This window comes from Parasteatoda tepidariorum, chromosome 3 (assembly GCF_043381705.1).
Source record: "Parasteatoda tepidariorum isolate YZ-2023 chromosome 3, CAS_Ptep_4.0, whole genome shotgun sequence".
NCBI classification, from domain to species: Eukaryota; Metazoa; Arthropoda; class Arachnida; order Araneae; family Theridiidae; genus Parasteatoda; species Parasteatoda tepidariorum.
This window is the reverse complement of record NC_092206.1, coordinates 88,050,254-88,076,916: the sequence shown is the minus strand read 5'-3', so window position 1 is coordinate 88,076,916 and position 26,663 is coordinate 88,050,254. Positions and strand designations below refer to the sequence as shown.

At 27.4% G+C, this 26,663-nt stretch overlaps 1 protein-coding gene across 5 annotated transcripts in view; it reads left to right on the top strand.

Moving 5' to 3' along the window:
* Nucleotides 1–26,663, top strand: part of LOC107444346 (Sulfide quinone oxidoreductase) — a 33,550-nt gene continuing 6,887 nt past the window's right edge. The window contains exons 1-8 of one of the 5 annotated variants that reach the window (XM_043053764.2): nucleotides 1–132; nucleotides 2,849–3,056; nucleotides 5,963–6,133; nucleotides 9,474–9,527; nucleotides 14,420–14,614; nucleotides 18,659–18,877; nucleotides 19,446–19,632; nucleotides 24,908–24,975. In XM_043053764.2, the coding sequence (XP_042909698.1) occupies nucleotides 2,871–3,056; nucleotides 5,963–6,133; nucleotides 9,474–9,527; nucleotides 14,420–14,614; nucleotides 18,659–18,877; nucleotides 19,446–19,632; nucleotides 24,908–24,975 (1,080 nt within the window). In that variant the 5' untranslated portion in view covers nucleotides 1–132; nucleotides 2,849–2,870. Of the gene's footprint in view, nucleotides 380–762; nucleotides 943–1,459; nucleotides 1,571–1,619; nucleotides 1,638–2,848; nucleotides 3,057–5,962; nucleotides 6,134–9,473; nucleotides 9,528–14,419; nucleotides 14,615–18,658; nucleotides 18,878–19,445; nucleotides 19,633–24,907; nucleotides 24,976–26,663 lie in introns of those variants that run through there. The other 4 variants (XM_043053763.2, XM_043053762.2, XM_071178940.1 and 1 more) reach the window with 4 other exon arrangements.

Here is a 26,663-nt window from a genome sequence, read left to right as displayed (position 1 = left end):
CAAAAAGTAGCGAGTAGCACAAATTCAATTTTCAGTAGTGGGGCATAGTGCCAGCAACGCACTCACCAATTTCAACTGATCGCCAAAGTTTAGGGTTATAATAAAGGCTGGTATTCGAGACAGTGCGTAAATGTAAACAAACAATATCATTTTTATCTCTTTCTCACGTTATTTAATAATTGTCAGTATTAAAATAGTTTTGGTTGTAATTATGCGCTTGATTAGATTAAATAATTTTTGACATTACTGTCATATATTTTACGTCATTAAATTTTGTATTGAAGTCTTATCAACATAATAACATGATATGTTGTTTATCCAAAATGATGTATCCATGATATGTATCCAAAAATAATTCAATGCAAAAAAATACATTTTAGTAAATATTTATTTTATTTAATTATTATCAAAAAAAATTTTAGTTATGAGATATAAATTTTTTTTAATTTCTTTTTAAAGTATCTAATTTTACTTGGTATGCCAAAATACAGAATTTGAATGAAATTAATTTAAAAGTTCCTAAGAAATTGAATTCTAAAAGATTTGTATGTTTAAAACTTTTTTTCTCTAGAACTATTCCACTGATTTCGCTAAAATTTTGTATTTGCCATGTAAAATTACATACTTTAAAATGATGCAAAAAGTTTTACATCTTAAAATTCAAAATTTTTTCAACTATTTTTAAGTGAAATGATAAACAGTAATAAATATTTAATAAATTTTATATTTATTTTCATTATTTATTTATATTATTTTTTTTAGAATTATATATTATGAATATAATTAGGACCAAAGTATATATCAGGCAGAAAATGTTTAATCCAAAGAACAATCTGGGCAATATGCCCCTTAGACCCTACATGGGTGAGATTATGTATACAGTTATGTACAAGTTTCCCATAAATCCATGCCAATCCATTCTTTCTGCAGGAAATCAATAAAGTAAATGTTTCAGTTAAACACTTTTTAAGTTATTCTTTCTGGCATTTCTAACACAATCTTTTTGTTTGGTAATACATTTTTCCAAGCCATGTTAAGTAAATTCACCTGCTCATTAAACCCAACTTTTCTAAGCATTATACTCCGAAAATAAAAATATTTGCTCCAAAAACTCAACTTTACTTTCTCCAAAATGGTTATGCTCAGTGCTGTAGTTAGAAAAAATATTTGGTAGAACTCACCTTTTTACAGGGTATATGTCACAATATTTTCATGTTATTTGCCAAAAAACGTCGTTGTGATTGGCCATTAAGCCCCCAAAAAATAAACAGCCAGTTTAAATTACTTGACCTGCTTTAATACTAAAAAGAAGACATTAATTTTTTTTAAAAAAAAGGGGAGTTGGGAATTTACTGCTGATTTGCATTATTTTTATCTTTGATGCATTCATCAAAACAGCTATTAATAAAATAATTCTATTAAGTAAGAGAGTACACAATTCTTCATTAGCACTTGAAGAGTACTATGACTATTTATTTGTTAAATACACTGCTTTGATAGCAAGAATGTCAAAAATGTATATATTCTTGTACGCAAAAAAGGATACAGATTTGTTTTGTTGAAGTTACGAGTAAGCGAAGTTTACATTTTTAATAACTTACGTTACTTATTTAAAAGTGTCTTTATTTAAATAAAACGTAAGTAAACGCCCCTCTTTTTATTTTATTGCTAGAACATAATTATTTTTTCCTTTGCTTACCAGATTATAAAATGTGTGAGACAAAATTATATAGAATTATAATGTCATTTATTGTTCATGATTTTTGCATGTAACCGCATGAAATTAATTAAAAGCAACTTTATAAAAGATTTTGTTCTCTTTAAATATTTACTTTAATTACTTAGCTTTTCAGCTACATCGGAAATTTTAAGCACTATACATTTCTGAAATAAAATTTTTTTACAAGATTATTATTGCGTGTGTTTACAAACAAGGAAAATTGCACCAGTCAAATTCTAAAGTTCACTTGCTTTTTCGAATTTGATTGGTATAATTTGCACTTCAGTTAATGTAAAAAAAATGATAAAAATTCTAGAACTGAACAGAAATTTCTTTTTTACTTCATAATAAATAGAGAATGTAAACGAGGAAAAGAACTGATCGGAAATTACTATAGTAAGCTAAGTATTTGGGGGAACTGCCAACTTTAGCACGGGTTATGCTGCTGTTCTATCCCTACCATTATTAAAATAAATTGAATTCTTATTATGAATACTTGAAGGTATTCACTTTTTTCTTTTAATCATGTCCTTATATATTTGCTTTATTTAGCTGACTTAAGTTTTGTTAAGATATGGAATTTAATTAAATAGCTTGATTACAAATAAATATGAAAAGTTTAAAGTTAATTTAAATTGTACCTATTAAAGTGTGGTTAAGGATTTATAAAATCATATGACTTATCAGTTTTGTTTTTATAAAACTTAAAATAAATTTTGCTTATTTAGAATTTGCGGAAATTCACAACAATATTATGCACTTATAATAAGTATGCACTTATAAGCATGTGTATCTGTGGCAACTAGAATAAAACCAATAATTTTTACACCTTATAATATATTTAAATTTTGGCTTAATTTAATTTTTAATCTAATTTTTGTTTAAATACTTTTTAGTATGACTGTGCCTTAAAATGTAGTATTAAAATGGATTGATATATGTTATATAATTATTTTAAAATTCACTTAATTATTCCAAGAGAAAACTGTTCTTTAATAATTAAATAAATGTTTAGTTCAATTAAATTTTCTTAGAAAAAACTGACCTGATAAACTCAAGCTTATACTATAATTTTTACTTAAATATATTTTTAAATATGTTATCATAAAGCTAAGTTTATTGTTTCAGAATTTACAAAGATTGGAAAGAAATGTCTGTACAGAAGTCCTCGTCAAAGCTTCTACAGTTTAAAATGCTGTCGTTCTCTGCCACGGTGTCCCGACGCAAGAGTACTGTCAAAATTCTCATTGTGGGTGGTGGTACTGGCGGTATCTCAATGGCTGCTAAACTATTGAGACTTGGTGAAAGTGATGTCACAGTCATTGAACCTGCAGATGTAAATATTTGGATTTTTTTTTCCAGAGCAAAATAGAATACAAGATTTATTTCTTTTTGCAAATTGTTTTAAAGTAAATAAGTTATTTTTTTAAAAAATTATATGAATTGTTTAGGCTTTTTGTACTGTGTGAAATAAACTCAAAGATGACTTCATCAAATTTTTGTATTACAGTAGAGCATCATTTGTTGTTGTTAATTTACGTCGCACAAAGCTGCACAATGGGCTATTGGGGACGGTCTGGGAAACATCCCGGAGGATGATCCGAAGACATGCCATCACAATTTTGATCCTCTGCGGAGGGGATGGCACCCCTGGTTCGTTAGCCCGACGACCTGCGCGCAAAGTCGAGCACTTTACGGTAGCACAGTTTAACGAGGACCAATACCACACACTCTCGGTCGCTACGCAGACTGATCCAAGTGGTCACCCACCCGCACACTGACCGCAGCCAGTGATGCTTGACTTTGGTGATCTGCTGGGAACCGTGTCTTAACGATCTGTCCACTGCGGGACAGAGCATCATTTATTTGTTTCTCATTTATATATGTATTTTTTTTTATTTGTGTCATTTCATTGCATGCAGTCCTAATATATTATTAATTTATGCAATATTAAAATAGTTCGTTAATAGGATAACAAAATTTTCGTAATAAATTATAAGTTATTGGTCATAAGTTTTTTTTTTTTTGCCTGGATTTGCAGTTATTAATTGATGTTCATAATATTATAATTAAAAAATAAGCTATTTAGTTATTTTTCATGCCATTTTTATCCTCAAATGAGGATAAAAATGGCATGAAGCTTTTAAATTATTACTTCCGGTTGTCTGTTTGTCAAATAATTTGTTTTTAATGTTCATGTTTCAATTATACCCATTCAGTTTCAAATTTATTTTTATATAAGAACTTTTGAAGCACTTATATGTAGTTAGAGTGTGTAAATAATGAAATTTAATTACAATTCATCAGAGTGGGCTTAAAATAAAATTATGATTTTATTCATTAGTTAATTTCTAATAATTAAATAATAATTTTAACCATTTTAGTTAAAAGCATTGAATATTTTTGCTATTCTATTGTTTTTGAATAATATTAAGTATTATTAATATATTTTATCCGAACTTTGATTGAGAGATGTGAAGAAAAAAATCTTATTCAAAAAATTCACATTTTTATTTTTACTTCAAAGGCAAAGAAAAAAGGAGCTTGGTTCTTTGCAAATTTACCCTCTATTGTCTGTGTCAATAATAATAAATGCAATATTATGTTATCAAAGTTATTATTTTTAAAGTGAATTTGTATTTTTTTTAATCAATTTATAACAGAAAAGTCAATAAATACCTATGGATGGTGCTTTTCTCTTTCTGTTTTTTATATTCTTATAATTATTGTTATATGCTTATTCTGTCTGTTTAGTACTTTGTAAAAAAATTTCTTATAATTTATTAATTATCGAAAATGTTTGGAACATTTCAATCCACTTGTTTTGATATCAAAATGTAATGAGAAAAAAAAAAGTGTAACTACTGTCATTTTATAGATTTGAAAACAAGGAAACTTGAATATATGGGTACCATTTGTCATTAAATCATATGGGTACCATTTAATCATTAAATCAGTAGTTATTCTAGCTGTTTCTAATTGTTTTATAAAATTTATAAATAGAAATCATATATGATGATTTTATATGTGTCTGTTAATATTTTTACTTTTTTGAACAATTTTTTACAAAAACAAATATGAAATGAATAAAAGTTATAATTATCTATTATTATCTATAATTAATTAAATATTAGTAATTTATTAGTTATTATTATTTTATTACATTATTAACCCCTTAACTGCCGCGGGCGTATATATACGTCTCGGCCAGACGGTGCGTTAACTGCCGCAGGCGTATATATACGCTTTTCCGAAGTACGATGCTTTGCATTGCTCTGCTATAAATAGAACTACACCCCCTACTTCAGAATGCAATAAAATGGCCTTGAAAGTGTTTGCTTTGCGAATGTATTACTAATTTCGGAGGAGGGGGAATGGGAAAAGGATGTTATGGAAAAGTGATATCGTATTAATCGCTTGTATTTATTTGAGTAAGGTCGGGTTTATTCTTTTTTCGCTTTTGTTTCCCTTATGTATTTGGTGCTTTTTATTCTTTCCATCAACGTCTTCAAAGAAAAATGCATCGCGAAAATGTGGTGTTTGTTCAAGAGAAAAAATTCGTCGTGAATCCCACTATCAGTGCGATGAATGTGATGTTGGTTTATGTGTCCAACCATGTTTCAGGATTTATCATACAACAGCTAAGTTTTAACATGTTTTATATTGTATTTTTATTATTTAATTTGAATTTTGTATTTTCGTTCCTTCCTTTTTCTTGTCTTGTAAAATTAAACTGTTTTTAAATTGCAAAGCGTGCATCCTTTTCCCCACCAGAAAGTGCACTTGAGCGAAAAACGGTGGCACTGGGGAGTGAATAGTTAAAATAACTTATTACATTATTAAAAGTAAAATCTGTGCAATAATATCTGTCACCTTTTATACAAAATTTCTATTTAACAATCTGCTTCAAGGAACTGGTTAAAATCCTTCAAAATAATAAATTAATAAAAGTCATATAAACAGGGTTTTAAAAATTCTCCAACTTGGCGATCTTATCCGAATGTTGTATGGTTCATAATTATGAGAGATTAGATCGTACAGGTACTCATAATTCATCAAGAAAATTAGCTTATGTCAGTTATATACGATGAGAGGTTTAATTTTAGAGTGGTTTATGAGTTAAGTTTGAAAAACCTGTACAGTAATTAAAATTTATTGAATAATGTCTATTGCATATATATTTTATCATTAGCTTATAAACCTGTATGTCATTTTTATAATGTTTATGTATTTTAATTTAAGGTTCATTATTATCAACCATATTGGACTTTAGTTGGAGCTATGAAAAAAAGACTTGATCAAAGTTATCGATCTATGAGCAGTGTGATGCCTAAGGGAGCCACATGGATCAGAGACCGTGTCATCAAATTTGATCCAACATCCAATCGTGTGTTTACGAGTAAAGCAGGAGAGGTACAATTTTTATAATATATTTTTCAGAATTTTACCTTATTTTCATGAGATAAAAATTGTTTATTTCTGTTGTTGTCATAACAAATACTTTATATGATGCAACTTAATGGTGTACAATTTTTAAATAAAATATAATCTCAGGATATCAGAGTTACAAGACAGCATCACTCAAAATTGTTTAGTGAAATCATGAAAAGATGTTTTATATTGTTGCTACATTGTACAAAATATACATTGTTTCAATCCGTTTGTTGAAAAAAAATTCTTTGATTGTAGAAAAATAATAATAGAATGCAAAAGAAAGTTTTCAGAAATATCATACGAGTTTTTAAAATAAGTAAGCTAAAAAAAAACAGTTATTGTGTTTTCTATTTATGTATATACATATGTATATATATATACAGTCAAACCCCGTTATAGCGAACCTTCAAGGGACCGAAATTTCGATTCACTAAAACCGGGAGTTCACTATATCCGTTACGCAGGCAATTTAACGAATGGTTCCCAAATTCCCCCTTTTTATTACACATTATTCAAATAAATGACTGAAAAATATCATGTAGTAGTAAAAAATGTGTTATTTTTCATTACTCTTTGTTCCGTACAAATAAAAATTAGTAATCTTTAGCTGATGAGCAATCCTCAACTTCAGATGTGGAAGCACTTCCCGACTATCAGATAATTTTTCCTGAATTTCTGTTATTCCGCTTTTTAAACCTGTGTAACCTGTCATTCAAGCACATAAAAGTAGTCTCATAAAATCACTTAGCGAATTCATCGACATTTGTCCAGATACTGGAAGATTGCGGCTTCTTCGATTGGTGAACCACTTCAGTAATGCTTCTTCAACATCCTTGAGATCTGCTTTTCTCAACTTTTATCTGCCATCTAAATTTTTTTCATAGGCAGAAATTATTAATTGCCTATTTTTCCATATGTTATGAACTGCAGCTTTGGATGGTTTATATTCCCTGCAAATATCAGCTTGATTGCATCCATTTTCAATTTTTCTGATTATGTCCATTTTATCATCAATGGAGAACGTTTTATGTTTACTGCTCGCCATAGTTAAATTTGAGGCACTTGTTTGCAGGATTTTTTTTAACTGAACTGAGAGCAAAAAAGGAGTTGAAATGAGGGCCTTGTAACACATATTAGTGTCCAACCCTTTGACCAATAATAAATAATTACTCATTCCCTTTGACAGAAAATGCATATTGATCCCGCTGACTCCTAACAGGGCCATCATCTGCCTGGGTTTGGAAACATCTGCTTGATTTGTTTAGGGATGGGAAAGTGAGATAAAAGAAGCAAGCAAGAAAAATGCTTATCGCTATTTCCCCCTCTATAGATGGTTTTAAAAATCGGTATATGTATTTATTTTGAAGTAGAAATTTCAAGATTACTAAAAGAAAAAGAAAAAAAAATGGGGAAAAATCAGTTGAAGACAGAAAAAAGTTCATTATATCCAACTTCCTCACTTTTTTGGTTCACTATATCCACAAAAAATAGCATTATACATGTATAGCAAGGCACGGGACTGAACATTTCATTCACTATATCTGGGAGTTCACTATAGCAGGGTTTGACTGTATATATATATAAATATANTATATATATATAAAATCTGTGTGTGTATATTCATCTGTAAATTATAATTTTAAAAAAGAATAATCAGTTTGAACTAAATTGACTTTTGGAAAAAAGTTTTAATGTTATAAATTTACATTCTATTTTTGATTTCAATTAAGGTTTTTAATTCTTTACTTTATTTTTTGCTTCCTTCTACCACAAGACTGCCTAGTTACCTATTCCTCTTAATGACTTATAAGAATAGATTCCTCATAATGACTTAAACTCTTGAATGACTTATTTAAAGTCTCAGGTTGTAGTTCTTACAATCAATTCTTACTCCTCTGTTGTTCCTACTTAAAACAAACCATATTTTTTTTAAGTGAGTAGGAGATCTTATTCAACTGGCAAGTTGCTTAACATAATGTCCTACCAATAATAGTATGGAGAAATACTTTTCCTTACATCTGGATAATCAAATTCTTCATGAACTTTTAAAATTTATTCTTCTCTTGAGGAGAAAGGAACTACAATTGAACTTTTTTACTTACTGTTTAAACATCATTAAATTTGTAATCACTGCAGCAATCAATTCCCTAGAAAACTGCTTTTCTCCAACGCTGTGATTTTTTATTTATTCTAGTGACATGATAATTTTCATTGTAGTTAATTTTAGCCTTTCTGTAGAATGAAAAATTTCAGATCACTTTTTCTTCTTATTTTATTTATATGAAAGCTAAAGAAATTTAAATGTGTACAATAAGGTAATTTTTGTTAATATGAGGAAATTTTTTTCATCGAACATTTCAAGGACCCCCTGAAAAGGTGCCATTTGGTATAACATTAATGTTTGGAAAGTATCATAGTTATAAGTATAAAAAGTATCATAGTTAAACCCCCACCCAAAATTGTCAAAATTTGAAAGAGGAGAAAAAAAAAACATAATTTTTTCCAACAAATTGCAAATTTTTCGCTATAAAATCTGAATGAGGGTTGTAGAAACATAAATCTGAATTCATTTTATATCTCTTATAATTGAAACTTGCTTGTATAACAAATAGACTGTAGTATACAAATGTTTTTTGATATTATTCCCATTGAAATCAATTTTAAAAAATGTGTTTAAAAAAATGGTTCAAGTAAAATTGATATCTAAGATTTTGTTGCCATATCAGTAAAAAATATTACAGATTGACAGAAAAGAAAATGAATAAGTCAGATTTAAGTTATTTTTCCAGTGCATCATTACTTTTGTAAATGGATCTTTTAGAAACCATAGCACATGGATTTATTATGATGAAGAAATTGAATGTGATTGATGTAAATGAAATAAATTATTGCAATTTATTAATAGTTTCCTTTTTATTTCAAAAAATAATCATATTTGTTATTTCTAAATCAATGCAAAGGGCACTAATAATAATTTCTTTAGATGTAGCTTTTGAGAAAGGTTTTCATTAATGTTAATGTATTTTTGCATTGCCTAATATGCAAGTATTTTCTGTCTGTGTATCATCTTAAAAAATAATTGAAAAAACAAAGTAAAATTTTGAATTTATTATGAAATAATCAGCCAAAAGTGTAGAAATGGAAGGAAGAGTTAATCTATGAATAGAAAATAATTCTTTTTAGGTGTAGTTTTTAGATCCCTTAATTCTATTTAGCTATTATTTAATACATTACATACATGTATGTATAGGTAAATTGGTTTTTAGTGCATATTAGTTTCTGTTTAGCATGTGTAATTTTTTTATCACTTTTATTCTAGATTGAATATTCCTGTTTACTCGTGGCTTTGGGTATGCAATTATCTTTTGACAAGGTAGAAATATTTTAATTTTCACTTTTATTCTTATTATAGCATCAAAAAGGATGCATAACATTTTTAAAAAGTGCTTAAAGGTGCTCATTTTCGATTCCCGTTTTTAAAAGCCCTCAAAAGTGCTTTTTTCATTGGGTGTTTATAAAAAGTTCTTAATTTTCCCTTTTCCAAACTCAGATATTTTTTTTGTTACCATCTTGATTTTCGCCATAAATTATTCAAAAAGTCTTAGTTCACATTATTCTATTCAACATTTTCCTAATTACTTCTACCCCAATCTGTTGCGGTGTATTGTCAGTCCGGAAAACGCCCATCGTTATGTATGTTTGATGAAATATTTGTGAGTCTGCATGTGCATATACTGATCTGGATTCCGTGTGAAAGATTTTTGTCCTCTCATGAGCAACTCTGCTGCATTTTGCAGGAGATTCTCAATTTCAGACTTTACTTTCCGACCTCGGAAATCGAAACGAAAAATCTCTCGAGTTTTCGTTGAGTACGGGGACCAACTAAACATTTAAAAAAAAATTTTTTTTTTCCTAATAGCCATAGAAAATGTTATTTCTCTTGTTAATTTTATCGTTGGTGAAGCAGCATCATCTTCATCATTGGCAAACTAATGGTCATCTCGAGATATTCAATTTATAGATCAGTACCATAATCTTTGAACTTGACTTGGAAATCATTCTTTAATTACATATTTTCTTGTGGATCCCCAGAACAGTAAGAAATCTCACAGCTTCATCACCTCAAAATTTCCCTTTTCTTTTTATTCATTAAATTTAATAATTAAATGATAATTTTAAGCATAATATTTTTACTTGAAATTACCATTCACCAAAATTGCAAAAGAATTTTTTAAACTTTTATTGTACTTTATAACCTTTTTTTTTTGCTTATTACTTTTTGCTAATCATTATAATATCACTTTAAAATTTTCAGAATTCTTAAATTGTTTTATGAGATAACTCAATAATATTTAGAAGCAAGATTTTAAAAAAGTATGAAGGGAGGGGTTTTTAATATTTTAAATGCAGCAAAAAATCTTATGTTTAGTTATGTAAAAAATAAAATCCGAAATTTCATTCCAAAAAAACTATAATTCATTTCTTAATGATTTTGTTAAAAAATTGAAATGAAAAATTCAGTTATCTCAGATTTGTTAAATATTAAGAATATAAGATAAAAACGTTTAGCTTCAATACTCGTTGTATTTACATTTCAAAATTATTTAAAAATTTTTTAAAACATTTCGTTAAAAATACTGAACTAAGTAACAAATAATAATAAACATTTTTTAGGGGCCTTCCCCAAATTTACATTTATAATCTGAATTTACTAGTTTTTTTAGTTTGCTTACTTCTTTACATATCTTTATAAATTTGGTATGATCAATAATATTAATCTTGTTAATGTTTTGTTGAATATGGCTTTATAAATAACTTTTATTTAAATCTAAAAAATTCATTCAATAACATTTTTAAATAATTTTGAATGAATTTTTTTTACGTAATTAAGTGAAGTAATTATTAATTTAAAAATAGATTGAGTCACTTAATATTGAATCTAAAAAAAAGTTTAAAATTGTGTATAAATTGTTTTATGGGGGCTAATATAATCAAGAAAAGAGTTTTTTGTCAGAAACTATCATTTTATCATGATCATGTAGGATATTATTTTGCATTTTGTTAATGTATTTATGAAGAACTTTCAAAAATAGGGATAAGGAAAACTTTTTATTTGTGCTTATATCCTAATTGTAGGTTTGGGATTTTGATGTCAAAAACTAGTTTTTGACTTGACACATCAAAACCTGTCTAAAAGTGTCAAAAATTGTTGAAATCTGATAAAAACTGTTAAAAACCTGGTACAAGTTTCATTATTAACATTGAGGTCATTTTATTAAACATCAAATCATGAGCAATACTTGCCTTATAAACTATTATTAATTTATATCAATATATCATTGATATAAAATAAAGCCAAAATCATTAAATTATTAATTGGTTTTTCTAAAAACGTGGTACTTTTAATATATTACAAGTAATAACTATGAGTTGTTAATTATTATCAATCTAAATATTGATTTTAATTGTTTTATGCCACAATTTAAGCAGATTTTTTAGATTAGAATAAGTAAAACTCAAGTTGTCGCCAATAATTGTCTGATCTCAACTTATGATAAAAATATATATATTATTAACGTTTGTTATCATTACTTATGTATAGGTTAGCAGTATATCTCTAATCATGCAAACAAGTTTTTGATGGAAATTCAGGCAGCCAAAGAAAAATTTTCTGTCTAAAAAAGTTCCTACAAATTTTTTTATTGTTATAAAATGTGTCGGTTTACAAATTTTCCCTTGTTAAAAAGCATACAATTTCAATTTGTGTATTTATTAGTTTGAATTCTTTAAGTTTATGAGTGGAACCCTTTATTTTAATAAGTTATTACTATTTCAACATATTTTGATTTCTAACAATTTTTAACAAATGCTCCTTTATTCAAGAATTGTATAAAATCAATCAAATTTCTTTTCTTATGTAAACAATATTTTTCTAATATATTTAAAAAAAGTTGTACTAAAAGAAAAAGAAAGGAAAATATTGATATTTTTGGAGAAATTTCAATCCCCCCAAAAAAAATTTCTGCGGAAATATTAGAGACTACGAATTTTCCTGCTTGAATGTGAATATTTACAATAAATGATAAATATAATATATTCCCCCATAAATTACAAAATAATAAGTTACAATTATAATTTACAAGAAATAAAATTTTTTGTTTAAATGAGTTAATAAGCTTTTAAATCAATCAATTCAAAGATTTAACTAAATTACTATCAATATTTAGTACAGTTATTAGAATAAATTTCCTAATTACATGTCATTATATTATATTGTAATAGTTTAATAGGTCAACATTCTGGTCTATACAGCTGAGCATCAATCGAAAGAGCAGTTTCAAATTTCGGTCTTATTCCTACAAACTGATAAATGAACTTGGGGTAAAGAGGGCTTCAAAGCTATTTCTTGCTTTGGGGAAAGTAAGAGTTAAAATGGAAGTAAATGAAAGCTGGTTTTACATATAAGAATAAGATGTTTGTTAAGTGTTTTTTTAAGATAATTGTTTTGTATTTTTATTTTTAATAAATAAACTAATTAAGGGATTGGATAAATCGTAATTTGACACATTTTTATTTGTAATTATTTAGAATTTTCTGGAACAAAATGTGGGTCTTTGACAGTAATTTTCAAAACAAAAAGAGTTTTATAAATTAATTCAAGATTGTGTTAAAATAATACATAATTGATGGAACACTTGTATGTTCATTTAAAAATACTTCATATTTATAAAAGCTAATAATTATCCTTAAGCCAAAATTTTGGGGTTTTTGCAATTTTCAAAGACTATCTCAAAAGATTTTATTTATTTATTTTTGACATGACTGTTAGAACCAGATAAAACTGTCAAAAACTTACCAACCCTACCTAATTATTTTTATTTGATATTTTTTTTGAGTGCTTAAAAGGTGTTTTTTTTTATTTTTTTAAATTTTTTATTATTTTTTTTTATTTTTAAGTTGGCTATGCACCCTGATCAAATTATTGTTGTATGTTATGGTATAAATCTTGTTTCATTATTAATTTGTCATGTCAACAGCTTTCAGAAATTCATCAAAAAACTGGTCAACACTCAAAAGCTTCTTAAACAAACTTAAACATTGTTATTTTCAAATTTGATGTCAATCAAAAAGCATTATCTGTTGTATCCATTAATAAGTTTTATATAAAATTTTACTTTGAGTGGGTCATTGAAAACTTATTAATATAAAGATAAGAAATTGTGATTCTGTATAATCTTATTACAGGTATTTTTTGCCTTTTTAAAGATAAAATTATAGTTTTTTCTTGAACCTGACCATAACACAACAATGAATTTGTAGTCAGAACCTTAAATTTGATTCAAAAGGGAAAAAGAAGTATCAATTTCAAAAAAAGTGGGAGAAAAAAACCATAGCTATGCATTTATACATCTCCGGAACTATTCAACTAAATTGTTTCAAATTTCGTATCTTAACAAAAAAATATGCTTAGATTAATAATCTGATGCAAAAGTGAGTCATCTTTTCCTTTTAACCACCATCCAGTGACATCATTTTGTGAATTTCTGTATGATGTCACCTCTTACTCCACATGGATATTTGAAAGATTTATTTACAAAATATTTTAATTGAAATTTAAAATAAGTGCGAAAACTTTTTAATAAAAAATATCAGTCTTCCCAAAAACCGCATGGCACTAAATGCAAAATAAAATGTTTATTTAACTCCATGACAGAATAGTTAGTTTGAATAAATAACGTGAGATTACTATAGTTCTAAGTTGAATTAATTGCATGGGAAAGTTAAATTATTCAGGGTTATTTAACATAATAAAAGATTGATATAAGATTAATATAAAATATTAAAATAATAAAATTATGTTAAACTTAAGCATTGATTGATTACCAAATTTATCTGTAGGTGCATGCTTTCATGAAATTAATTCAAAAGCAACCATTAAAATAAATTAAATTTAAACACAAATCTTTAAGAAAAATGTAAATTAAATTTTAACACTATTTAAATTATGTACTTTATTCAACATAATTGATTATATTTTCTTTAATGCAACTTTTAAAGAATGAGCCTCATTAGTTTTTACTCAAATTGGGGCATTTTGTCGGTACTTTGTTGTAGTATTTACCAGGTTTTTCCCATGGGTTTTGCAGGTGAAAAGTGTTTTTTTGCTTCCTGGTAAAAACTGAATAGAAGCAAACAATCTTTAATTCTATCTAGAGAAAGGAAACCGAGTTTTAATAATTCAATTTGATGAGAATCTGTTTGCAGATCAAAGGTCTTCCTGGCGCATTTGAGACAGAAGGTGTCTGCTCCATTTATTCCCCCCCTACTGTACTTAAGACATGCCAGGCATTGGAGAGATTTGCTGAAGGAAATGCCATCTTCACCCAGCCTCTCACACCAATCAAGTGTGGGGGGGCTCCTCAGAAGATCATGTACCTTGCTGAAGAGTATTTTGCAAAGGTATGGCTCGCTCTCCTTACTTTTATAAAATATGGATAGCTTAATTTAAGAAATGAAATAGTTTTTCATCTTTAAGGCAAAAAGTATTATTTTATAATTACTGCCTCTACATCATATGTATATAAAAGAAAGAGTAATTACCTAAGGGTCTATAATTACTTTAGTGCTTGAAAATCTTTTAATATGTTTGATTATATATTTTGTATCCTTTTAGTCTAACAATAATTAATAATTATACATTTGGTTTGAAAACATTGTTAGTAAACATAAGAATATTAAATTTTAAAACTTAGGAACAAATTTATGACTGTTATTAATTAATGTTATTGACATAAGGTTAAAATAATCTGCAAGTGTTTAGATAGTTATGAATACATTCTGCTTCGTATTCAAACTATACTTTGATTTAGAATATCAAAATATTAACTTCTAATCCTAACTAATAATTTAAATATTGAATTTAAAGCAAAACCAAATAGCTTAAATTTTTTCTGAGTTTTTATTTATTTATTTTTTAAATTTTTAGTAGGAAGTTTTTATGGTACATTTTTGTTCCCTTTTTACTCGTATTAAGATTTGAATAATTTAGAATGTCCGCACATTTTCTTTAAGTTATAATTCTAACAACTTTACTATCTGAATTTTGTTATTTTGATTTTTTTACTGTTTTTATTTAGGAAATTGTGAGGAGAAATAAAAATTCAAATAGTTAAAAAAAAAAAAAAANAAAAAAAAAAAAAAAAAAAAAAAAAAAAAAAAAACACTTTTTAAGTATTATAGAAATTTTTAGTTAGTCATTTTCAACTACTCGCTGATATTTCCTCATTTTAGATAAATTATATACATGTTTGTGATAAAGCAACAATTAAGAATAAAACTTCTATCCAAGTCAAAAGTGAACTAAAATTTTACTGGTCTTTTTGGATGAAAAGTTTTATTGGTTTGATGCACGAGGTATACAAAAAATTAAATTTTGTGTCATTAAAAAAATGCTGCCAAGGCTTATTTCTAAACTACAAACAATTTAGATGAAATATACAAAATATATTTTAAAATTTAAAATAGACAATATCTATTATGTTTTTAAATCAGTATTTTCACTACAAAGCGAGAACGCGAGAATCTCGCATATTTTTTTCTTTTCTCGCAATAAAAAATGATAAACGCGAGAAGTTCGCGCACTCTATTAATCAATTTCAAAATGCACGAGTTTTGGAAAAAATTTCGTCTTTTGCCATTTTGAATAAAATCCGTTTCACTTTTCTTCCTTGATCTTTCATTATTTTGAACATCGGTCTTTGTTATCTAGCTTCCCTATTTACCAGTATTGTTCAGAACCGGTGAGAACGGCAGATCACCCCCCCCTTCCCGAACCACGGAACCCCATTCAGAGCACATTTCTCTGAAACCACGTGTTCACCGTAGGTAAAGTGTCTTCATGTAAGACGTTTACATTTTTCGTGCATGAATGTAAGATGAACAAATACCTTGTTAAGGCGACATCTTCTACTCTGTTGCGGGCAAATGAAAATGAAGCAAATGTTAGTAGAAACGGTCAAAACGAAACAAATACGGATATTTTTCAACCAAATAAATATAATAGCTGTTGAAAAAATAGATATAGAACATTTTCCATATGATGATGCAGCAAAAATATTCAATTAGAAGACGTTAAAAATGTATTATAATTAAAGAAATAATTTTTTTTCCAAGTCTATTCGTGTTTTTTAATTTTTAGAAATCTCACTTAACTTTTTGAAATCTCACCCATTTTTTTTCTGTAATGAAAACACTGTTTTAAATTATTATAAAGCATATGGTATACTTAAGAAAAAAATATCTTGAAATTAAAAAAACATGGTGTCTTTTCAGTTTATTGTCAGTACTGTTCCTTTTTGTATTTTTTGTCTCAGTACTATACAAAAACACATTTTAAAAGCAAAAGAGTTCTGATTTAAACTTATATGTTTGTTTACGAAATGTGGTCTTACTTAAGGTACTCTGAAAATATAAGTGATACAAAGATGTTTTTGCAATGAAAAAAAAATTATTATGAAAACTCTTAATATTTATTTTCACAATTCTAAATATAATCTATTTTCTTAAAAAATATTAATTAAATATTATTTCAATTTTTTTTCTATATTTACTTAATAATTCTAAATTTTTATAAAAATATTGAATGTTTTTCTTTTAATGTTGAATTCTTTTAAGTGAGGGGACAGTAATTACATTTTTTTCATGCAATAACAGTTTGAAACTGTCACTAAATTTTCAATGCTGGTCATTGGTTTGTATACTTGAAATACATGGTCTGAATATAAAAATTTTCAACATTAAGTTAATGAGATGAATTTTTTGTTGTTTAAGGTAAAAGATGACATTTTGAGAAAATTGGCCTTATTAATTTCCTCGGATGACAAAAAGTTATTTAAGTTGAAGCAATACTTTTAAAATTATTTATAATATAACCCTACAATTCAAACAATATCAAAATATAGGTTTAACCATCTGCTGCTGCTCTTTTTTTTTTAGTTAAACATCATGCTTAAAAATTTGGTAATATATAAAACCAAGATTTTTTGCTCTCAAGTTTAAAACCTGATAATACAGTAGGGAACCGATTATCCGGAACGATCGGGACCATCGCTATTCCGGATAACTGATTTTCCGGTTTCCGTTTTTTTATTGTTAAACCCAACTAAAAAAAATAAATATTTGGAATATCTTATATCTTATATCTTATATATCTTAAAAAGAAGAAAAAATGATGAAGTAATACACTAATAATTATTTCCAAAATGATGGTAAGGTAAAAATCTTTCAAAAAAGAAAGAAAAGTCCTAAAATCTTAAGAGGAAAAAAAAAACAAATTTTAAAAATTGCGGGAAAATTTATCGAATTTCGTTCCGGTTTTTTGGTTTTCCGGTTTTCTGATTTCCGGATAACGGGTTCTGTACTGTATTTAAATATAAGAGTTTAGAACTAAATGATTTTTTTTCCCTCTTTTTATTGCGTTTTTCCAACATTGCAATTTCACCTTTTTTTTTATTTATTTTTGAAACGGTTTTTCAACAACTATCATAGATTTTTTTCCACTTTACCTCTCATTACTTTTTTTTATAAACTTTAGTTCTTTTTGAAGCTTGGTACAGTTTACTGCAATAAAAAAATAATATCGAAAACCTGAATTTTTGGCTATACCAAGTTCGATGTCCTCTGAGAATTCTAGATAGTTGTACATTTGTAAATGTAAAAAATGCCTCCCCATGTATTTAGATTCAGTGAAAGTGTTTTTAAAGATTTGCGATTATTTTACTATTTTATAAAGATTATTTTATTCCCCCTGCTCAAAATCTGAAGTGTGATGAATTCTCTCAACTAATTTTTATTTTTTTATTTTTAAAGTCAATTTGTTTAGAAAATCAGAATATTTATATTGCTTGTTTTAATCATTGTCACTTTTTATTTTAGTTTTTAAATACTATGTTGACTGTAATCCTTAAAAGTAATCCAATATACATAATTGTAAGGTAATTTATTTCTTATTTGAAATATAATTTAATACTTTTTAAGCTTAAAGTTTTATAGAAAAATCAGGGGAAGATTTATTCTGAACCCTGACAATTTTTTTAATACTTTTAAGCAATAAAATTTCTCAAAAGTTGTTTTTAACTTTTCCTATTTAAAAAACTTTTCTTCCCATTCAGTTCAAATTTTGTAGTTTATCCTTAATATTTACTAGTTTTACATTATTTAAAAATGTCTATATCTTGCAATTCAAAGTTTTACTTTTGAAATAAATGTTTGTCAAATAGCATACTTCAGAGAAAGTATGTTTTTGTGTCTGGTTGTGTAAGTATTCTTCAGTCAAATAAAGATTGCGTAGAGTTTCTTTGACACTTTTAAAGGTGATTCTCTCAAACAATCTACATCTTACTATGTGATTATGCAGTCATTAAATCAAAAGTCATTAAGATGTTTTGTGCACATTTAGGAAAATAATATGAAAAAGAATGTGTTTTTTGTTGGTCTGTTTTGCAGGTGCAGAAGAGGGATAAAGCAAATGTTATCTTCAACACGGCCCATGGGAATATCTTTGGGTGTCCAAAGTATAATACAGTTCTTCAACAGGTGGCAAAGAACAAGAATATAACAGTCAATTATTTACGCAGCTTAAGTGAAGTCAGGCCAGACACAAAAGAGGCTGTATTCCAAAAATTGGATGTGTCAGGTCACGTGACTGACACTGAAACATTTAAAGTAAGGACTTCGTCTAATTTTATAAATCAATCCATTTTACATATACAGTTAAACACTGTTTAAACATTTCTTACTCATACATTGTTTCGTTGAAGTCTCACTTCATTCTCTAATTTCAATTTTAAATACACCTATCACTATTGATTTCTGTATGATTAGTAATAAAATGCTAAGTTAACAATACCATTATAGTATCAAAAGGATTATTTTTACTGTGAATTTCAATTGATTTGTTTAATTTTCTTTTATATTTCGATTTATATCTGTATAAGAGACAAAAGAGGTGAATCTCATTAACTATTATAATTAACAATAAAGATAATTTTGATAGTTTAAATTGTTTGATGATATTAGACATCTAAATAATTTTTTAACCAGTTATTTACTGTTATGTTATTACTTTGAAAGAATTGCTTGAAAATGTAAGTTTAACTGAACTTAAGCCGAGTTTCTTAGCGTGTACTTCAACAATCTAGTTTTTAAATTTATTCTGGTTGTAAAACATTACTTTTCAGCCATTCAGAACACTATGCAATATCTTTAAAGAGTCTTTCTTATAATTTTATAGTACGAAATGCTCCACGTTGTTCCACCCATGGCTGCCCCCGACGTCATCCGTGAGAGCGATCTCTCTGACTCCATCAGTGGTTACATGGATGTTGATAAGCACACCCTACAGTCCAAAAGATTTAAAAATGTCTTTGGCTTGGGAGATTGCACTAACTTACCAACATCTAAAACAGCTGCTGCTGTTGGTGAGTCCTCAATTTAATCCTACTTCTTCTTTCATATGAAGTTCTCTTTTTTTGATTCTCCATTAGTCTTTCTCTTCAACTTTCTTTCCCTAAATAGCTGGAATAAACTATATCAATTTGCTTTGCACATGTGATGGGAGACCTCATAAATCAAGGTTTAGATGGATCATTTTTGTATCATTTAAAACCTACATTCTGATACATTCCTAACTGCAGAAAATCAGATTGAAAGCAAGAAAAAAAAATGTTACACTTCTGTATAATTTTTCATTTTCAAAACGAGTGTAATCGATAAAATGTAAAAAATTGCCATTTTCAATTTTTTATTAGAGCGATTTCGAAGAAACAGTTGGGTGCATATAAAGTGCATAATGAAGTATTTATATTTGATTTCTGTTTTTACGTAATATTGAAATTTTTTGAATGAATAACTGCCGTTGTTGCAAAAATTAAAGTCACTTGATGAACCCTCTCCTGCTTGAATTTTTCATTTGAGTTATAGAACATAGTGCATAGCCTTTTTAAAAAGTGCTTGAAGGTGCTTATTTTCGACTTTCGTTTTTTAAAAGCCCTTAAAGGTGCTTTTTTTTATTGGGTGCTTTTAAAAAGTGCTTAATTTTCCCTTTTCGAACGGGAATGCCGATTTTTGCCACATATTATGTAAAAACGTGCTTTTCACAATTCATTCAAACACGATAAATTTTAGCATACCGTTAGTCCATAGCGTATGAAAGTGCCAATCATTTTACAGGTTTGGTGAAATACTTGCACTCTCGTGCAACCCTGCTGCATTTTACAAGATATTCTCAATTTCAAGCTTCATTTTCCATCCTCTGAAATCAAACCGAAAAATCATTTGCTCATTTTTTAATGGCTTATGTAATCAAGAAAATAGTTCTTTTGTCCAATTCTAGTTATTTTATCATGATCATGTAAAGTCTTTGAAAATTATTTTCCATTTTGTTAATGCATACTAGTGTTTAAAAATATTTTTTGAGTGCTTAAAAAGTACTTAAAAGGTGCTTATTTTTTTGTTGAAGGATTTGGCTACGCACCCTGTAGAAAGAATTCAGATATGCTACAAACTCATTTAGTATCTCTGGATTGCGCTGTAATTATTTATATTTGTCCTGTATAGACAAATATTGGTGCTCTAATGTGTGGACATTATGAGTATATTTGTGGTATATTTTATCAATATAATTTTGAATCATGGAAAAATGGAATAGTGTTCACACTTTATTAAGTATTAGAGGATATAAGATAATACCAATTTCCCAGTAATGTAATATAGTCTCCAAAAGAAATAAACAAAACATTAGATTTTCACATATTTCTTGAATTCTCCATCGACTTCCAAAGATATATTCTTTTAACTATCTTGAATGCAAATTATTGCACAAATGGGAATCACATGAAGGTAAAATATATATGTCCTCATATGGAGCCCATATGCATGGAAGGGTGAACATCTTTATCAGAGCTGTGAAAAAACAACGATAATAATTATATTGCAATGGTCTGCCTTTTATCTTAAGATTATCCTAGTTGTTTCAACACCATTTCTGGTGTATTTTATTTCCACTTTTATGTGTGAAAATTTGGCCTTTTAAAAAACTGATCTAGTTTTAGTATCTATTCTCTGAGACTTGCAGGAAAACTTTCTAATTTTAGACTGCCTGTTTCTTATTTTCAATTAATGCATCAGCTGATATTTTAAAGTTTGTCAAAATGTACAAGATACTTTTATTCGCTGTAATATATTTAATATATTACAGCGATATTATATTTAATATATTATTATTTAATATATTATTATTAAATTGATTATTATATTTAATATTGATTATTATTATATATAATTATCAATATTAAATATAATAATCAATATTAAATATATAATTATTGATAATATTGATTATTATTAAATTTAATTGATTATTATATTTAATATATTATTACAGTGTTTTCACTACAGTGCGAGAACGCGAGAATCTCGCATATTTTTTTCTTTTCTCGCATTAAAAAATGATTACCGCGAGAAATTCGCGCATCCTATAAACCAATTTCAAAATTCGCGAATTTCTCGCATTTTGAAAAAAATTTCTCATTGCGCCAATTAGAATGAAATCCGTTTCACTTTTCTTCCTGGATCTTTCATTATTTTCAACTTCTGGCCCATTATCTAGCTTCCCTGTTTACCAGTATTGTTCAGAATCTTTAAGAACTACAGAACACCATCCCTCCGAACCTCTTTCAGAACGCATTTCTCTGCAACCACGTGTTTACTGTAGGTAAGGTTTCTTCATGTAAGGCGTTCAAATTTTTTGCGCATTAATGCAAGATGGACAAATACCTTGTAAAGGCAATATCTTCTACTCCGAAACGGACAAATGAAAATGAAACAAATGTGGGTAGAAACGATCAAAACGAAACAAATACGCATTTGAGTTACCTAATTAGAATAGCTGATGAAAAAGTAGATATAGAACATTTTCTATATGATGATGCAGCAAAAATATTCAATGCTTTAAAAATTAGAAAATATTAAAAATGTATTATAATTAAAGAAATGATTTTTTTCATGTCTCTTTACGTTTTTGTTTTTTAATTTTTAGAAATCTCACTTAACTTTTTGAAATCTCACCCTGTTTTTGAGAAAGGGTGAGAAATTCTCACCCATTTTTTCTCTGCGATGAAAACACTGATTAATAGTTATGTAACAAAATTCATTTGAATTTTAACTAATGAACAGAAAATGATTTACTTATATGTAAACATACTTGTCATTTTAAATAGTGGTTTATTTAATAAATGTGATAAAATGAGTTTTACAAATAAGAAACCTTGTAGTTTTTTGATATCTAAATAGCCCATTCACACTGGTGCTACCAGAATTATTTTACCATTTAATCATATGTGTAATCCAACTTGGTAAAAATAAGTTTAACAGGATAGAGAGTATATGTTTTCAGCAATTTTCATCCATTAAAAAATTGGTTGTTGAGTAAGGTTCTTGATTAATCTGTAGCTCAATATTCCAAATTGTTATGGAATTTAATGGTTTTACCAAAATTAAATGAGGTGCTAAAAAATGACGAAACAGTGACCAACGATTTTTCACTCCCTCTATCCTTGTTCACTCCCACTCTCCAATGTGGAATGATTGCTTTTCGTTTGATCAATTATTTTCCATGACCTACCTAATTTCAAAGAAATAAATATAAAATTTGTTTTCACAAACATTTCATATTTAAAAAAATATCCTAAGGGACATGATATGCAGCTTTATTGTTCTCAAGTGGTAGCATGTCAGATACCCAAAAATTAAAAATTGGGACACAGAAGAAAAAATGTCCATCCCACAAGAGTCATAAATGCAATTCCTAAATTGATTCCTTACTCTAAAAATTGTTGTTTTCTTATATTTTACTTTTCACTATTATCTTTCTCATAATCAGTGCTTCTTAAACAATGTTGTTCCACTAGATTTTCAGAGTTCAAAACTTGTTTTATGTTTATTTAAATGTATTTTATGTTAGATTTAAAAGTCTTTTATGTTTGCATTGCAGAGTTTTTTCATTACTTATTTCCATTGTCAAGAGAAAAAAAAAGTTTTAGCAAAATATTATTTTAAAAGCAACTGCAATGTATATAAATAGTTTTGTGAAAGAAAAAAGTTAATGTTAATGCCTCTTAAAAAAATTATATTTAAAGAGCATTAATTTGGCATTATTTCAAAATTAATATAATTTAAACAGATGTAAGCGTAAATAATTTAAAACTAAATTTCCCATTTTCTTCACATTCAATTTTTATCATTTTTTATAAAGGTCAACTCCATCAAATTAATTAACTAAAAAGATAAGATTGCAAATGATGCATCTAAGAGAAAGCTTTTCTGTGGGAAAATTCTCAGCTTTTAATTTATATTTGCATTTTGATAATTTGAAAAAATTCTGCCAATGTTTGAAACTTTAAAATTTACTCAATGTGAGCTCGTTTTTTTTCTTCTTTACTATAAATTTTACATAATAAATGGAGGTGAAATATTGGAAATCAAGTCTCTTCTTGAAATCCGTTTTTAATCAAAGTTCATTCTGCAAATCCTTATTTTTGAGTTCATGTCGAGTAGTTATACATTTCAATTTTCCAAGCAAAATAATTCCGTCATTAATTTCTTCAATCGTGAAGTTTGTTATTAGCGGTGAAAAATAAAAAGATACTAAAAAAAATTGTGAACCCTACTTCTACCTACACCAACAGGATTGCAAATTCTAATCAGAAAGATCTTGATTTAGGGAGAGGGAAATTCTTTGAATAACTTTTAAGTAAAATAGTGTTGGGGTGTTCTCTTGAGGTAGAGAATATATTTTTCTTTTTTTTTCTGTTTTTAAAAGTTGCTAATGTGTTGTTTTGTTGGGAAACTTTTTCGTTCCTGTTTTTTCAAATTTTCTTTCATTTTTTTGAAACTTTGGACATGCATATTTTTTTTTAAATGGAAAGTAATTGAACCCAATATTACTAGTTTAACTTATTAATTGTATTAAATCTATTTATTTATCAAATTAAATGCTTTAAAATGAATGTGTTGATGCATTTCTCTAAGTGTGTCTAATTATCATCATAAAAAAAATCAAAATTTCATAAACTGGGTTAAAACCATCAAAAAATTGATAAATAACTCCCAAAAATAAGGATTGAAAAACAAAGTGGATTTACGATAGAATCGTCGCAAATTGAGTATGTAAAAAAATTTTGACTCATATCTGAAATTTATGTTCCGTAATAACATTATATTCAAAATTTGGAAGACCATGTAAAATTGCCATAAGAATGATAAATAACTAAAATAACTGCGAACAAAGTGTTATTAATATTACATGGATTGACGATGAAATAGCTGCGAATCATGCACTTAAAAAAATGATTACTAAGAAGTCGAAGTTCGGTTGTCACTGTTAATCAAAAGTCACTGTTAATCAAGACTGTCAGTAAGTCATAACTCTAAGTTGGAATTCTTCCCTCAAAATAACATCTGGTTAAAAACATCAGAATTGGAAAAATCATGGAAATTCAGACCGTTAGAATTTGCAAGTAATTTTTGCTAATAGAGGAAATCACACCCTGTTTCAGACTCCATTTTTTCTTGAAAGTAACATTATTTTTAACGATGCTTGGCGAAAAACTTGCATTTGAAGTTACAGTATAGTATTTCAGTAATTTTTTTAATGTATTTATTTGATGTAGCCTAATTTATGTTTGGTTTTCATAGCTGGTCAATGTGGTGTTTTGATTAAGAACATGAAATGTTTCTTAAAAGGAGAAGACTTAACTTGCAAAGTAAGAAGTTTATGCTGATTCATATGTTAGTTTTTATCTGTACAACCTTTTTCTATTTATAAATTTTAGAATAGAATATAATTTGTAATATATATATATAATGTATAATTTATAATTTGAACTGTAGTGCAATAGGAAAATCAATGAACTCTATAAAAAAAATTGAAGTCGCAGTTTTCGTTTATTTAGCATTTTTGTATTGCAAAAAAAAAATTAATTTTTTTTTTCTTATTTTATAGTATTCTGAAATTCTATTTTAACATTATGAAGGTGGGCACACATTTCGCTAAATTAATTGTGAAGCACTTACAATGTTTTTTCCATTTTCAGGGCAATGTTTTTCAAAAAATTGATGTTAATAATTAATTAATTAAAAAGGCTTTTATTGATCTTATCGTTAAAAGTTTATGGATGCCTCTCCGCCTTTTTCAACTGCCTTTCCTTAGAAAAACATAAAGTATGGGGGGGGGATTGCATTCAAAAGTTTAGGGTGGCTGCTGGGCATCATTGGGCTATGTGAAAGAGAGATTTATAAGACTCTCTCTCATCTGCAGATTTTACGTCTTAGAATGTTTCTATATTAAAGAACATTCAGATAATAGCCTGACTTCAGTCACATTGCATGGGTGGTTGATGTCCTTCCATCTCTCAATTGTCAAAAAGGTTTCCCCTGCAAAATTGCCGAGTTTTGCACAAGTTGTTTCCTTTAGTTCCCTGCCTGCACAGAAGACGATAAACTTTTCGTTTAAAAAAGTTAATTAAGTGAAAAATCACAATACAAAGAATGAGTATTAATCATAACTAGGACTGGGCTATAAATCGATATATCGCGACATATCGATTTAACGCCTATATCGGCAAACCGATACAGCGACTTTCATTCCAAGTGATGCATCAGAAATCTGATTTAAGCCGTCGAGTGATGAAGACGATATAACGATATAGCGATACACGCAAGGACTTTCTCTTACGTTCCGATGCCAACTCGCGCTGTGGTTTAATAGGATTATTTTTTATGTTGAGACGGCCTTGACTGATGAGCGGTAGAATCAGAATCACTTTTGAGACCTTATATCGTTATATCACATGTTCGTTTTCGCACCTTCGCGATTTGAAATCGTTTCTTGTAGATTATTTTCAATGGGATTAACTTCGTGATCGCCGTCGTAACCTTGTTCTGAACGCAATCTATTATTGAAAAGAATTTATAAAGAAAAGTTTCTTCATTAATTAGGTAAGTTTTTTATTTATTTTCTGACAAAACTTTTTTTATATTTTTAAATGTGAAAATTATCGGAAATCTAATTTAAGGCACCCATAAGGAATTAAATTACAAAGTAAATAAATTTGTTAGGTTATTTTTTTACTTTCTTTTAATTTATTAAAAACCTTTCGGATAAAACTTCTAATAATTTAATGGGCTTCTATTACTGATTTTAAATTTATAAATCTTGAGTTGTTTTTATTTTTAGAAATAAAGTTAAAACAAAACTTATTTTTTGGACATAAGTCAATAAACTTTATTTGTTCAAAAGAATTTGAAAAGTTTGCGAATTTTATTCATTTCTTTTTTTTTTTTAATAAATTACTACTTCGTTTTATTAGAGAGTAAAATCATTATTTTTTTTTAATTTTCGTTTTATATTATTAGTTAATTAGCTAAATATATTACCGAATATCACAATTCT